This window comes from Spodoptera frugiperda, chromosome 23, assembly GCF_023101765.2.
Source record: "Spodoptera frugiperda isolate SF20-4 chromosome 23, AGI-APGP_CSIRO_Sfru_2.0, whole genome shotgun sequence".
NCBI classification, from domain to species: domain Eukaryota; kingdom Metazoa; phylum Arthropoda; class Insecta; order Lepidoptera; family Noctuidae; genus Spodoptera; species Spodoptera frugiperda.
Genome location: NC_064234.1, coordinates 4,708,718 through 4,725,050, shown reverse-complemented (window position 1 = coordinate 4,725,050; position 16,333 = coordinate 4,708,718). Strand labels below are relative to the sequence as shown.

Below are 16,333 nucleotides of genomic sequence, written 5' to 3'. Positions count from 1 at the left end.
CTAAACTCATTTGGGTTAAGTGAAACAGAAGTCGATACCCGACAAAGATATGCTAATTACCGACGACTTTATTCGTAAAACTTTGATCACGGAAAATGCCTTCTAAATATTCGCGTGGTTTCCAAGAAGTTTGTAACGAGTTTTCCATTCATCAAGGGTTTCTTATTTTGTATAAATACTTCAAACTTCAATACAATGCAAAGTAAAAATACCAAAAATCTTTGCAATCATTGCTCTTATTGGATTTTCTCCGAGGTAATATGTATTTAGTTTCAAATTACTTACTTCTATTTTAATTCATCTAAATATAGCTTGGAATTAGAAACGGACGACATTTTCGCTGATTCACATTTACTGAAATTAAAGGCAAAAAGCTTCGTGAAATGGTGACGCAGCAATATGGCGTCTTCGATATTTGCAACATAGGTAAAATTCTTTTGAAAGGTTCCAGATTAAATTATATGTCGACTAATACGAAAAGTTTTTATAGCTAGGCAAAAAACTATCTACGATTTTATCGGAAGTTTAGGTTAAAGTAAATGCGACATATTAAACATACATACACTTGCTCCTGATCTCAAATACGACAGAAATATTAATAAATAGGTAAACTTATATACTAATTTTTATTACAAAGTATGATTTGTCCTACAGGTAGAATTTCACACAACGGAATCAGTGGTGACTGTGGACTGGGAGAATGGATTCGTTGAGGCTTCGGCGAAGGACAACGTGAATGTCTCGCAGATCTTCAAGGAGTTACTGGTGCAGGCCAAGGTGAAGTACAACCTGTCGCCTGCGCTGCGTCGGCGGCGGCGGCAGTCGCTTCCCACTGGGCCCCAGGGACCCCCGGGGTCGAGCCCCACCCCGCCTGCGAATGCGCCCCACGTGCCGTCGCCCGCTCAGCTCGCACACCTGCAACAAATCCGCGAGCGACACAACAGTAAACGTAACTCTTGCGTCATCTCTTAGACAAGACGCGCGCGCCGATCTTTTCAGTGTTAGTTAAGGATCTCGGGTAACTTTCGAATTTTCTATACGTACCGATAAAACTATTTATAAATCTAATTAAAGTGGACTTTGTATTTGCTCTTTAGTCCGTACGTAGAAAGGGCATTTCTAATCACTGCACTGAAGAAATTGATCGTGTTATAAATAAAAGGTCAAACTGTATAAAAAGATCCCTCGAAAGTCTTTTCTTGTGACTTATCTAGATAACGTGGATTTTTGTGAATGACCTGTAGTGAAAATCTATTTAGCCAACATAAATCAAATACGACAGCGAATAAAAATAAATAAAATCCCGTAACATCGAACCAACAAAACAATTATTTATGGGCTGACGGTTTTGGGCGTAGAGTGAGTTGGATCAGTGAAACACCGCACTAAATTTATTCATGACAGCCTTCTTGCTAGTGATTGGGGGTGGTAGTTTTAGGCACGGACCGCAAGAGTACTTTGTATTAGATGTTCATGAAAATTCTCTGTCGTCGCTGTTTTATTCAATCTTCTACATAATTATAATAGCCCCGATTAATAAACTATTTCTATGTGAATTGTAACACTTGCAAAAATAATTAATCATAGTAAAATAAAGTAATCAATTTATCTAATGTCCATCACAAATGTAATATGAGTACTTGTAATATATGGTTGATGAAATAATTTGCACGAGCAGACGCCATCTGTCTCGCCCCGCCCAGTTCATCGTTCCACAAATTTACGATTATGTTAGGCAATAAAAACGTTTCTTAAGTGATATACTTAGACCCATTAAGATTTGTCCATTCCTTCGTGATGTTTCTACTTTATATGTGTAACTAGATAAGTAGTGGAAATAACGCCAACATACAGAAAACTTTTAAACTTAAGGTTCTAGTGTAACAGAGTGACAATGTAGACAAAGTGATAATGTAGAAGTGACGGGTATTCGTGACTGGTTTATACTCTAGGATTATAGTATATTCTAACTTATAGGTAAGGTAAGACGTAGACTTGTGAGGGAGGAGTCACGACACGACTGAGTTCCACGATATCATAACAAGCAGGTAATAAGTCGGTATCGGTCTGTCTTAGGCCACACTCGTCAGAGGCACGCCTATGTATGTACGATGATCTCGTTATATAAATTACTTCGGAAATAATAATGACCTAACGAGGGTGTGTTACAACCCCAAATGAGGTAACAACGGCTATCCGATTACTTAATGTAACGGTAATAATGCTCTATGTGTACGTAAACATTCCATTTGCCAAACAGTATTAATGAATTTGTGGATCTTATATCAATATTGTAACTAATCGATAAAATAATTCATTCAGTGTGTATTAGATTTAACAGACTTGTAAGTTGTCGTTGTTTGACTTGTTCTATTATCTGACTTCAGCTAAGCATTATATTGTAGGTAAAACTTTTATCATAACTTTAACATTAAGACGGAAATTTCTCTCTCTATTCCTTCTGTTATCTGAATGTGAGTACTTTTTACTTTCTGAAACAACAATAAAATAATTCGACGTGCAACCCTATTTCAATTTAAGATTAGTTGCAATAAGAAGTGCTTGTCGCGTATTTAAAATAAATATTGTTTGGCTCAAAATGATCTAGGCATGAGTATATTTATTTTTCTTGCTATATCGATAGTTTTAATGTTTACAGTTCTAAACCTATATAACACAGATTGCTTTGTTTCAAAATAACTTGATTATAGACTTCATTATTCATTGAACTTGAACTTATGTTATCATCATTTAAGATTATAATAAACTTGTGTATACTTAAGGTGGGATCAGGGTTGTCAATAAGTTGAGAATCTATTAAAACTTAAACTTAATACTACCAAACTAGTTTGGCCAAATCCGATAAAAGGTAAAATTAATTCACGAAACCTGTTCCCCAGTAAAAGCTGCAACCCTAATCTCATCGGGACCTCTTGAGAGTAAATTAATTACTTAGGTTACGCTAAATTTGATTACTGTAATCATTTTAAAAATGCATTGTTCTATGCTTTATCATTTGCAATTATGTTTTACTTTCATCGAGGATACAACTAGGAAATGTTATTCTTAATTACATTCTAATATTTCAAATTATATGGATGTGCCTTTTTTAAAAGATTAGTCTTCTTAGTTGGTAGAAATCGTAGATTTTGTTGTTATGAATTTAAAAATATTTATGTCCAAATATCCAAAATTGTGCTTGAAAAGAGAAATGTGTTCGCTTCCTTCTATTGCGTTTCAAAAACATAACGTAGTTTTAATGTTAGTTTATTAGAAGACAGGTAGATATAATCTATATTTATTATTAAATTTGAATAATAGATGATAGTTTTTCAGGAAATATGTGGTCTATCGGTGTTTGTACCTTGACGTACTTATAGCAGAGGTCTGCACATTTACTTGTGGAAGTTAATACATAGCAACATATTATGATCTAAGACATTTTTTATGATCCTTTGTATAAATATATAGGAACTGTTCGTGAAACTTAGCACAGAAGGATTTGACATGTGTAGTGTGTGTATAGATGTTCATTTACCACTCAATTTAATAGTTACCTACTTATCTAATGTATTACTTTTAATATTTACGTCGTTCAAATACAGGAATTAACTTTCAACGTTTGTACCGATGTAATACAATTGTCTCTGAATAAAATAACTAACTTCTGAAACAGTGATTTTGTTCTCATAAACACTTACATTTTACTTTTAAGAGAAAAACGGAAAAATACAAGGACTTTATTTCCCTGAACACTAAGAAAGACAGTTTAACTTTATAATTCGGTTTGTTAGAGGACAAAGTAAGACGATCGTGTCCAGAGCGCGTAACTAGAATACTTTCAAAGAAAAATAATTCGATTAATGGGCTTTTACTTTCGAGTGTCCTCTCAAACTCGCAAAGAGTACAGCCAAGAGTGAGGAGACAAAGGATGGAAAGCTTAAGATTGCGAACGTGAAATTGCAACGGAAGCAGATCGTCGGGAGGATTGGGGCGCGGTGTCGGAGTTTAGTTCAGGTAAGTCGTAAGTTCTGTACACAACTAGGTAACAGGGCAATGTATTGTAGTACATTTAGTTGTTAAGTCACAGCTAAATGTGCTCTTTGGTGTCTCGTGTCATGCAGTGCAGGCGCCGCGCACGTGTCGGACGAGTGCGTGCGACGTGCGACGGCGTGTCGGCGGCACGCAGCAGACGCCTCGCGACACTTGTTGCGCAGCGTGCGATCGATACCCTCCCACCGCCCGCCGCGCCCACCTGCCGCCTGCCCATACCTCCCTTACCCAACATAGACACTTTCCATTCACCGCTGAAACCATCCTCATACCCTTTGTCACCAAACAATTCACGTAAAAGAAAAATCTTAGCCACATTTATAAACCAAAATTTTATACTGTTTTTCTTCTTAGTAATAAAAAAGTCTTACATTTTTTTAATAACGATGTTCCCAAAATATCGCACGATTTTCAGGTTCTGTTAAGTGGCATTGTCAGGTTTATAGTCTACATAAATCGCCCCCACTGGGAGGCAATTCCGGTCGAGGGGCTTTAACTCCGCACTAATGAATAAAAAAGAGGAATTATTGCATTCCTTAGGGAACTTTGATCGGGGTATTTAGAGATATCAACAGGTACTAAATTGCCTTTCCAGATAACAGATTTATTTAACACTGTGTAACCTTAACCTTCGTTTTATCGATATTGTATAATAATACATTCAAGGTGTTATGTGTATAAATATAAATGGTACATGTCTACACATTATATTATGAATTGTAGTAACGTCTGCTACACATATGTATGTGCGCATAACTGAGCATTAATCGCCTCATTATGAAACTCAGCACGAACCGCGGTTCGCTCGTAATATCCGAACACATGTGCTACAGCCGATTAGCGCGCAAATCCGTAGCAAGGCGTAGTCGCGTAGCCACGTAGACCCGCGAACAATGCTTCCCTCATTCTGATTCAATGGACGCAGCCGTTCGATACAACGCGGTCAACAACTAACTGAAGCGTTGCAAAACTTTTATTTAATTCCAAATGTAGCACTTCCGTATAAATCTGACATTTCACAATATTGTTGTGTACAACGCGCGTCTCCTCGTCGGAGACTCTTTTCATAAACTTGCATGCATAATAAACAACACGCTTTGTGGTGAACTAGTCGTACAATGCCGGAGCTCTGCGTTCCGCTTGCTTTTACCATTTACAAAGGTAATTTATCTTTGCGAAGAATGTCGTTCAATTGTCAAGTTAAATAACTTTGTTGATTGATTCTATAAACCCGTCACCTTCAAGACGTGCTTTCAATATCCAGAAAGCTTGTGCAAAGTTGAGTATTTCAATTCAAACAGTAATTGTATGAGGCTTATTCAAACGGCGTAATAACATTCAGCGAAAATTTCCTTTACGTCTTACACAAAAGGTTTTACAAAGGTCGTAAACATTGTTTACAGCGAATATTCGGTATTACAAATCAAAGGAAATTAACGAAACGTTCCCAAAAAGTAATAAATATTAAGAGTTCTTTGGACGTTTTCCAAAGTTTCGTATCGGGATAGAAAAGTTCAATATTGAACGGAAACCGGGGTATTTGTTTATAGTAGGTTTTTTAATTAAATGACCCTTATCAGCGGGGTTCCGCGGAAAGTTTTCTCTGAAGGATCGTCTGACACAGCACTAAACCGTCGGAACAGAGCCAGCCGACAATTAATGTGGCCATTAATTCTGATACTATGACGGTTATATCTTTTTATTTAATAAAATACGCGTTAGAAATATTTTATGAGACAGATTAATCGTTCACGGAGAATAGTAGACGAATAAACCTGTAGGCGGCTCCTTAAATACAAATAATGAAATGAACTCAAAGGGAAATTTTACATTGTTTACTGACTAAAAGAAACCAATTCGTACTAATTTCTGCGCCATTTTGATTGACAAGAGTTCATTTACGTTCTGCTCCATGTTTGAAAAAGATTCATTATTTTTTGTTTTCTATCAGATATTGACGAATGAAACACGACACGTTTACTCACTGAAGTTATACATTTATATTTGTTTTAAATTGCTAATTGCAGCGTACGTATATTATTTACCTACGTCCATCAATCCGAATTATTATTATGTAATTCTTAAACTTCGATTTTAGAAGACATTAGTTTCATTAACTACAAAATCGTCTCCACTCAAGAAAAAAATTAAACAAATTTTCGAAAAGAGTACATAAAGGGGCAATGGTCTTAAAAAAAATTAGGTAGGGTACAAATTACCCAAAGATATCATCCACAAAAAGTATTTTTTTAATTAATGACCTTTTTATACCAGATTGTTAGAAACAGGTTGTTAAGTTTCACCCTCAAAGCCCTTTTTAACAATGATACCAACTAATCTTTATTATTCCTTCCCTTTCAATTAATTTTAAACGCTAAAATAAAAGCAATAAGGCGCAACGTTCTACCCGTCCCAACATTTCGCGTCTACAAGACAGTTAATTGCGTTTTTAATTTTCACCTAATTTACCTTTTTGGACATAAAAACTTAAATAAAAATAGAGCATTTTTTACTTTGAAGTTTTAATAATGAAATTGCTGCCTCTACCTACTTTTTAGTAGGTAAAAGAATTTTGTCTCTCCTATAAATATTTTTATAGATATTGTTTACTTATCTTTTTTTTATCAGTGAATATATTAAGAACTAGCTGCTGCGAGCGACTTCGCCCGCGTTCCCGGGGATAAAAAAATGTGTTATTCCCGATCATAATATAAATAAGAATAAATAAATGGGTTAAATAAATAATATAATTTACTGTAAGTAGTAGTTAGGATCGTATCGTAGTAATGACTCTTCCTATAGGCTATTCTGTCATGTCTGACGTTCGTCGGCTAGAAATCGTGTCCTCATTTACATTTCGGTAAAAGGCCAGCGTTCATTACACGTGGTTTTCGTCATCCAAGATGTTTACGGCTGGCTGTATGTCATAATTTAACTAGGAACCGTCATAAATGTCTGAATACGTGCGGTTTATGATTTCGTGTTCCTTTTACGGCGTACCAAATGAATATATAACTTCACACCTCACAAATAGTCGACTTGGGACAGTTGCGGCTGTTCCTTTCTGAATGTCATATTTGTTTCAATATTATCATACCAAATACCAATATGACAATAGCCGTAAGAAGCTGAAAATTCAAATAATGTTCTTTAATATATTATGGTATGTTCCTCAAGTTTTATTAAACAATGCGCTAAGTACTTAATCGTATCTAATATTGCATACGTACCCGGAAATCTTAAATTACGTTCACAATAATGTCAAGAGGTTTCAATCGACCTATTTTTCAATTTCTTCTTTACGCGACCCTTTTACTTCCGCAGTATTTTATTCATCTCATTTTAAAAGCAGCTTAACATCGGTTGTTGACAACTGATCGCTCATCTTGTCACTAGCAACCGAAGACATAAAAACCCCCACTTCATCGTCTCACGCCCTGATATTAAATTCTGATAGGAGGCACTTTTCCAATCATTTCATCTCAAAGGATGCTACTTTACAATACAGTCATAAAATCAAATGTTTTCACCTCTTCATTGTACTCCACTGTTTTGCAAACTTTGAGTTATGCAGTCCCTCAAGTAATTCTAATATTTTATTCGTAGACACCGTACTACATTCACTTCGGTCTAAATCTAAACGAATAGTTATTGCGAACTTGAGACATGCATTATCTCGAATCGGGAACTCCCTAATCTAGATATAAACTTGTTCCTCTCGACGTTCTCGGAAAACCGTGGCATATTGGACGGTCCATTTGATTAAATATCTTTGGTGCAAAAACTGTGTAACTCAAAAAATCAAGCGCTCGTGTTTTCGTTCGTTCACAACAAGTTTTACGCGCGACGAGAGTTGTACGGAGATCAAACAACGTGCATTAGGGTCAATTTATTACTCTTGCTCCCTGGTGTGGAAACGCAAGATGAAAACGTTTACACACGATGTGATAATAGGCAATAGAAAGGCGGGATGTTCCTGCACTCTAATGGTACACAGATTAGCCAAGCCGTGAAAATAATGCGACAACAAATTCACGCGTTTAGAATTCTTACGCATTGCCTTCGTTACTGACAATCTGATAATCTCAGATATGCCACACCCTCCCATACGGTTCGGTTAGCAGGCAGTATGTGCCGGGTGCCACGCGTGAAACTGTAATTACGAAAGCTTTCACACTTGTGGATACAATTCTTCAGATTCACATTTAATATTAAGCGTATACATTTATTTATTCCACGTGGTTGCTCGCATCTGAGACTGCGGCTTAAGATACGTTGTGGCAACGATAAATTGAAAAGGGCTTATAATAAACGAGTTTGGAATAAAATTCAACTGTAAAGTCTTTTGCGGTTTTCTTTAAAATTCATCCTACGCATCACACGTTGGTAATTTAAGGCATCTACTATTTGGTTTGGGTAAAAAAAAGTTTTACAAGATTTGCGTTAGACTGATTGACAAAAAAAATAAAAGATTAAGTAATCTTAAAATTTTGTATAACTACACCTATTCTACCATAGCATAGTATCGATTTCAATATGTACTTGAATAGCCAGAGCCGAGACATTTACCTTTTTAATTTGCAGCCAAAATATACAGCTGTGACTTATTAAACAAGTACACTGAGATAGGCATCGAAACATTAGCATCGCAATTATTTGCTTATCGAGGCCAATCGCGTGTGGCATGCGAAGAGGGTGTTAGGAACCTGGCCGGCCCAGTGGACGCCCGGCGCGGCGCCATAATTACTCGTCATATTAATTAGCTGTATGTGCCCAACACCAGACTATGGTAATCTGTGCTGCAATTTCTAACTCAAAATTAGCTTGTCGTTGGAATAAGATTAAGAATTTGAAAAAATAACATATTAGGTCATGATACGGCCCGTGTTTGTCAATCATTTTATATCATTTCAATATAATAATGAGATACCATAGGCAAAACTATAACCAGTGAAAATATTGTGAGAATATACACAATTATGTCGTCTACAATGCTTTTTTTAATGGGACAAGCCCGCTACAACCTCCCATACCGCTACAACTCCTGTAAGCCAGGATCTACAGTAGATAATACCATGAAAACACCGGAATACTGAAGTCCGGCGCGTCCCAGGGACATGAATGATTGTCTTGGATCCCGCAACGAAATAAATTAGAAGATATTATAAAGGAGAAGAAAAAGACAATGCTTAGAAATTTTTAGAAAGATACTTACAAACACCAATTGTCATTAAGTTCTTGTATTTATCAGCTGTATTACCATAGACGTGGGTGTAACACCCACATAACACCTTCTGCCAATATACTTTGGGCAAATAGTGATGTGTATTTATAAGATAAACCGACTTAGTTTAGCAACGACACCCATAAATCGAGTTAATCGTATCAAACTCGGAACTATTTCGCGGCTGAGACATTCGAAGAGGATAAATTAAATTGTCACTATTATTATAAAGGTGCGGATAGATTGAGAGGTCTGTACTTAGTAAGTAAGTAGGAGTTACCTAGTAGTACTCACTAACCCGGTAAGTACTAGGTACTTACAAAGGGGATCGGTATAATAATTTTCCATTATTTAGAATTAATCCGCTTTTTTATAGTTTGATGTGGGATTGCAAAAAATTATACTTGACGTACATATGAAACAGAAATAAAAAACATCCTAACTTGACGTAATTATACGCAGATTCAAAATACAATAGTAAACGTAAATAAGTAAAGATTATCTAGACACACGGCAGTGTGTCCGCCAAGTTCGAGCAAAAAAACCGACACACCGGCCGTGGGTTATATTACACGAACCATTTCGGGCCAAGTTCGACCCACCTATAACTCAAAATCTATTTTATCTACGCATATGAAATTTCTAGTATCTGTCGAGATCTACTTACTTATCTAAAATACAAAATTTCATTAATGTACCTATTGTAGGTCTAGAGATATTGACATCAGAAAATCGCTATTTTTACTATACACTCACTGACTGACTGACTGACTGACTCACTCACTCATCAAAAACCTAGACCACTTCCAATGGTCGTATTGACTTGAAATTTGGCATAGAGGTAGGTCTTTAGGTCAAAGTAAAGGAAAAAATCTGAAAATGGCCAAGTGTGAGTCGGTTTTAAAAATAATGAAGGTGTAAATTCATACCCCTAAGGAACTAAAACAAAAAAAATATCTATATCTTCCAATGGTCGTACCGACCTAAAATTCGTTACGAAGGTTTGTATTTAGTCAAAGTAAAGTAAAATAAGAAAACAAGAAAATAAACCTTACAAAAATAAATGAAATCCCACCCAAAACATAAATGTGAAAGGCTGCCAAGTTCGATAATATTGGAATGCTTCGCCTATAAAAGAAGTGAGATCTAAATAAGTACCAAGTTCCATACACAGACCTCAGTTAAAAATGATATAACTTGGCAAGTTTTAATAGAAAATTATATACAATTATTGTCAATTATACTCATTGACTTTAGTAGGTTTATAACAAAGTGTATGAAAACTTGCCAACTTGTTATATCATTTTTAACTGAGGTCTGTGTATGGAACTTGGTACTTATTTAGATCTCACTTCTTTTATAGGCGAAGCATTCCAATATTATCGAACTTGGCAGCCCTTACATCACACTATACCATTATAAATGTGAAAGTTTGTTTGTTTGGATGTTTGATGGATACTTGTCCACCAAACACGCTGAAACTACTGAAGGGTTTTTGATGAACTTTGGTATACAGACAGAGTATGAGCAGATTTGGGTAATACATTTATGCCACAGAAACACGGACGAAGCCGCTGGTAGAACCTAGTTATTCGTAATTCCACTAGCAGAAAAGCTAACGAAATTCTAATTAGGGTTTAAACGTACCGTACAAAAAACTGCGGTTTCATCACGATAAGTAAGGAGTATAAAATAGCGTAGAATTTTCTTAATAAGATAGTTAAGTAAAGGAATCCTCTACCAAGGCCACACAGAGCAGTAAATTACTAGAAGATTACACTACACGGCACCTTTCACGATATTTTTAATCGCAACGTATTACGAGAAGTGACCTTTACTTGTATCTATATTAACTTTAAATATAGGGCATAGGTAAACTTTGTACTTAAATAGATGTAACTGGATGAATCACGTTTACTTGATCTACTACTTTCTTTTAAACTTTCCGATACGAAAAAGATAATAATACTTTTCATAGTAATAGGAAGTTTTAAACGAGCAGCTTACAATTGACTTCGTACTCACACCTTTTTCATTCCCTTTTGCTAATCGGAAAAACTATTAGTTATTCATATACTACACTACAGCAACAAAAATCAATTATATGTAGATAGTCTTCATCTATTAGTAAATAAGTTGTCTGTCACTCAGTAACAGAAAGCGTTTCGTACAAAAATATTAAATGACAAGCACGCGGCATAAAATATTTCACAAAATCACCGTTCGTTTATTCCGTAGTGTTTGATAAATCACCAGTTTCTATATGTAGTACGTAGTGAATATATTTGCGTATAGAAAAAAGTGGCGTGATGAACTGATGACAGTATCTAGAGTAGGTACATGTACATTGCCCTCGCACTTGTTGAGCGCAGATAGGCCGCAATCGATATAATCACTCGAGTCACACGGGACGATTATGGCGAGCCATTTTCGTTCTCGTCCGTTACATTGCATCATAATTTAATGTAATCACTTCACCTTTATAATATAATGTAACGTTGAAGTGTCCTTAAAGATGTATTCATTGTTTGTACAGAACGACATTATAATAGATAATTACAATGAAATAATTAAAGTTTTTTTTTCAAAATGACATAAACCATGTGCTAAATAAAAGATTGAGAAGAGACGATCATTTATTTGCATAAGTAACATCTGTTATATATACAGAAAGCAAACAAAATGTTATTTGTTTAATTCAATGTCCATTAGGTACATGTTTTGCCCTTACTGACGTACAAATTCAAAATTTAACAAAGTCGTTTAGTAATACAACTTACATTTAAAAAAGTAATTAAAGTCCTGATACAAATAGAAAAATTCATATTCAAAATGTCAAAATTAATAACTAGATATGTTAAACATTTACAGATACATATGTACAAATCATAGTACCAGCACAGAACAACAATATTTGTTTCCAAAAGCGTCTCCATTGTATAACGACCAAATTTTATTATCGCCTCGAAATAGTTTATCGACAGCAATAAACAGCACACAAAGGCTATACATTAAAACTATTGCAGCTACAAGAAACACAATAAACATTTTAAACACAAACAGTATTGCGTTGACAACTAAAATAGTCTGTAAATCATAAAAGCGATGTACTGAGAAAAATATTATAGAGTATACAGTAAATCTTCAACACATGTGTTTTAACACGCGTTAAATTATGAGAACCTCTATTTTGTAAGTCGGGTAATATACCTAAAGCCTTCTTCTAAGTGAAATGAAAAATACTAACCGCATCAAAACGCGAAACAATGGTGGAGAAACTTACATACATTCCGGTCAAACTGAGAACCTTTAATTTTTGAAGTCGATTAAAAATCACTTAAATTATACTTCCAATTTAAATTAAAAGCAATCTAGAAAGTTTGTGAAGGCCAGATGTTATTCAGAAAAACTGAATCGAGGAAGAACAGGTTTTAATCTAAAGAGTTTGGGTAACAAACGAAGTACCTACCTATGTGTAGGTAAGTGAGCCAACTTGAGTATCGGGCAGCTTTGTGCAGTTGGCTAACTCTCTGAAGATGAAAGCCTTCTATCGAAATTGCTCTTGTATACTGACGGTAATTAATTTATTTTATGTTGCTGCTAGTGTTACAAACAATAAATTGGTGGAAAAGCACTTTCCACCAGAGATGTGCTATGTAGCTATGTTACGAACATGTAATAGCTAAGCTGTGAAACTATGTAACCGTTTCCACCGATACTAAGCTATGTAGATGTGCGAGTAAAATGTGCTATGAAGATGCGCCGCTGCAAAGTAGCTGAGCGAGGAAGATGCGCAGCTCGAGTCACATACGTGTCGATAGTAGGAAATACATCCATAGCATAAAATCAAAAATCTCAATCTAAAGATTCAAATTGAGACCTGAGAACCTTCTAATTTTCAACTTCCACTCTAATGTAAGACCATTTTTTTATTAGATTAGAAACGATAAAATGGAAGAAAAAGTTTGTATAGGTCAACACAATATTCTACACATAGATTTCACAACTTCAGCAAGCACCTATCAAAGAACACTGCGTAACATATTGTTTCCATGTTCCTCATATGATAAGTTAGTGAGGATATAACAATAACAAGTATGTATCCGCATCGATAAACAAGTTTCCCGTGTACCACATGAGAATTTCTCGCAAGTCGTTATCGGATGTTAAGCTGACAGGAGACGGGAACACGCTACAATTGCTTCCAACTTGCATTAATTCGCGTAACTTTGGTTACTCTTAGATACCATCAGCTCGTGCTCCTTCATGTGGTATACAGATTGTTTTAATTATGACTGACGTCATGGTTTCGTGAAACGTAGTTCAAAAGTATTATCAAGGCATATTTTGTTGTAGGTTTACCAGTATAACTTGTTATGCTATGGTTTCATATTGTTTCTAATTATTGGAATGATGTTTAATTCAATCAAATCAACAATTATGTGTTATACTTCGGAAAAGAATATAATTAATATATCTAAGGTTTGTCCCAGTTCCCGAAGCTGCGGACTGCTTAGTGAGTTACTGGGGCTCCGGCTCGAAAAGCAGAAGTAGGAACGTGGTGGTTTTTAATCAATAAGAGTCTGACACTCTCTCTCGTCTTGCTCAAGGCGGGAGAAGTCATCAATGATTTACATCCATGAAAAAAATTCTTCACAGTTAAAAGTGGCACCTACGTTATCTTTACGACACATGACACGGTGTTCTTTAGAAGGTTTAATATTAACTTCAGCACAAACCCTCAGGCGGTCGCCGCTCCCTTACACGGAAATGCGTGATGGATGCAAAGTAAAGAATAATTTGATGGCATGCGTAAACAAGCATGTACAGATGTAAGTATTCAATTTCCACGTTTCAAATTCCAACCAAATGTTTGTTGAAAAATACGTTCCAATGTACAAAATCACACATTTTGATATACTCGTAGGTAGGTTTGACTATGTGTGGGTATTTTGCAATTTGGCCATATTAATTTACTTAATATAGGTAGGTATGATTATGTGTTGGGTGTTTTATAATTTGGTCCTATTACTGAAATTAATTATTGTCATGTGATATTGCAGATAACAAGATTTTTTTACAAAACAGCTTGTAATGTTTTCATTACTCATTATTAATCTTTATTACTAGTATATTTGTATAAAATTTTAAACCGAAAGCTTGCCCTTGTAACCTTCAGTAACTAAAAAGGAAAAAAAATATTTAAATTACCTAGTCTTTTATAATGAGGTCAGATTTGCTTACCTAAACAAATTAAAGGTTCAACGAATAGCTACATAAAATTATAGATTAAACTTTATATTACAAAGACGGCTATATTAGCAAATAATTAAATCTCCCTTTTTTTAAAGGGGTGTAAACATTGCTCCTGGGTGAGACTACAGGGAGTATCAGACTCTTACGGACTAAAAACCACCCCGTTCCTACACCAGTTCTTCGAACCGGAGCTCTGGTAACCCGGTGTTAAGTCTTCCACGGATCCGTATCGAGAAACAATGAAAGCCCATTGTATTACAAATAATAAGTATTATGTAAATAATAAACGCAAATGTTAGTGAGAATTAGAAAATAATTTCTTCCTACCTTAATGTAAATAATGATCTCATCGAAAATTATAATTCTCAACCAACAAACACTCAGGCGAAACCTTTCCAAATAGCCAGTCAAAGTATATATAAATTTTCCTATTTGTATTTTCTCATCAAATCTTCAGAGCTGCACCTGTTCAGTCTCACATTATATCAACTGAAATTAGGTTAGCGTTCCGTGATCTCATTTATCTCATTACACGAAGAGCCTAAGCCTGATAATGCCAAGTATGAAAACTAAGAGAGAAAATAATTCGATTAAATTCATACCACTTCACCGTTGTGGAATAATTAAGTGGCAACACCTAACAATGGAGTTTTTCGAGCCGACCTACAATTTGCGACTCGGTTACAGGTAACAACCGCAAATACGTACCAAATTGAAACAATGGCGGAATGAGTATTTGTAAATACAAATACTTTATTATTTTGTCATGCTTTTGACCTCAGGGTCAATGATATTAGTATCATTGTCACCAGCGTTTTTGTCGTAGGTAGGTACTTAGTTGTAGCAATATAAATTGATTTTAATGTAGTAAGTTTTGGAATAGACTCAAGCGTTACTATGCGGAAATCCATGCTATACTAACAATAAAGTTTTAGTTTTCTAAAAAATATTGTATTGTTAGCGTAGTAAGTTTCTTAAACCATTCCATCGTCTTAATATTACCGTATTTTGTCAAAGGGCAATATTAACCAATTTCCACTAGTTAAGTTATGTTATGTTATAAGACTCTTGAAATGAACACAATTTATGTTGAAGTTCCATGTGGTAAGCCTATTGCCATATACCGGGCAAACCAGACTCTGTGCTAAACTGAGAAATTTCCAAAAACCGAAAAAATCTAACTAATAAGTATTATAAATGTTAATGGATATTTTCCCAATCACGAAACTCCTGAGAGATTTACGGACAGGGGAATCAGACTTCAATTAACAAAGGATATTAACCCAGATTGCTGATCCTAAATAATTTATTATTTCCACGTATATTCTGTTATCGTAAACTCACGAATAATTTTAGTAATTTTGCTTCATAAAATATATTGTAAAAATACAGGTATTTCAAAAATTATATTTCGGAATTTATCGGAAAATTTCGCGACAGCCGAATTTCACAACCGACAACAGTTAAAAAGTCGATTGTAAAATTTTTAAGATATTTTTTTTAATTGTGGAAGAATGAACTTTCATAATTTTTCGTAATCAAAACGAATTTATATAGGTTGTGTTATATTGCATAAACAGAAACACTTCTAAATACAGACGAGAAAACTAAAAGCACTTTAATCCGACCACTTCACATTTCAGATTAAACTTTCATGAACGAAAACCATTATATTTCAAGCGTCAAATTACTCTCATAAAGTCATAGCGGAGCTTACCGGGCGCATTATCACTACCCTCACGTACAAACCTCATTTGATTTATAAATATATACTTTAGGAATTTCCTTATTTAAACACTC

General features: G+C 35.1%; 1 protein-coding gene across 1 annotated transcript in view; it reads left to right on the top strand.

Moving 5' to 3' along the window:
- Nucleotides 1–3,673, top strand: part of LOC118267294 (ras-related protein Rap-1) — a 37,939-nt gene extending 34,266 nt beyond the window's left edge. The window contains exon 3 of the mRNA XM_035581215.2: nt 655–3,673. Within this exon, the coding sequence (XP_035437108.1) occupies nt 655–972 (318 nt within the window). The 3' untranslated portion in view covers nt 973–3,673. The remainder of the gene's footprint in view (nt 1–654) is intronic.
- Nucleotides 3,674–16,333: the final 12,660 nt, after the last annotated feature.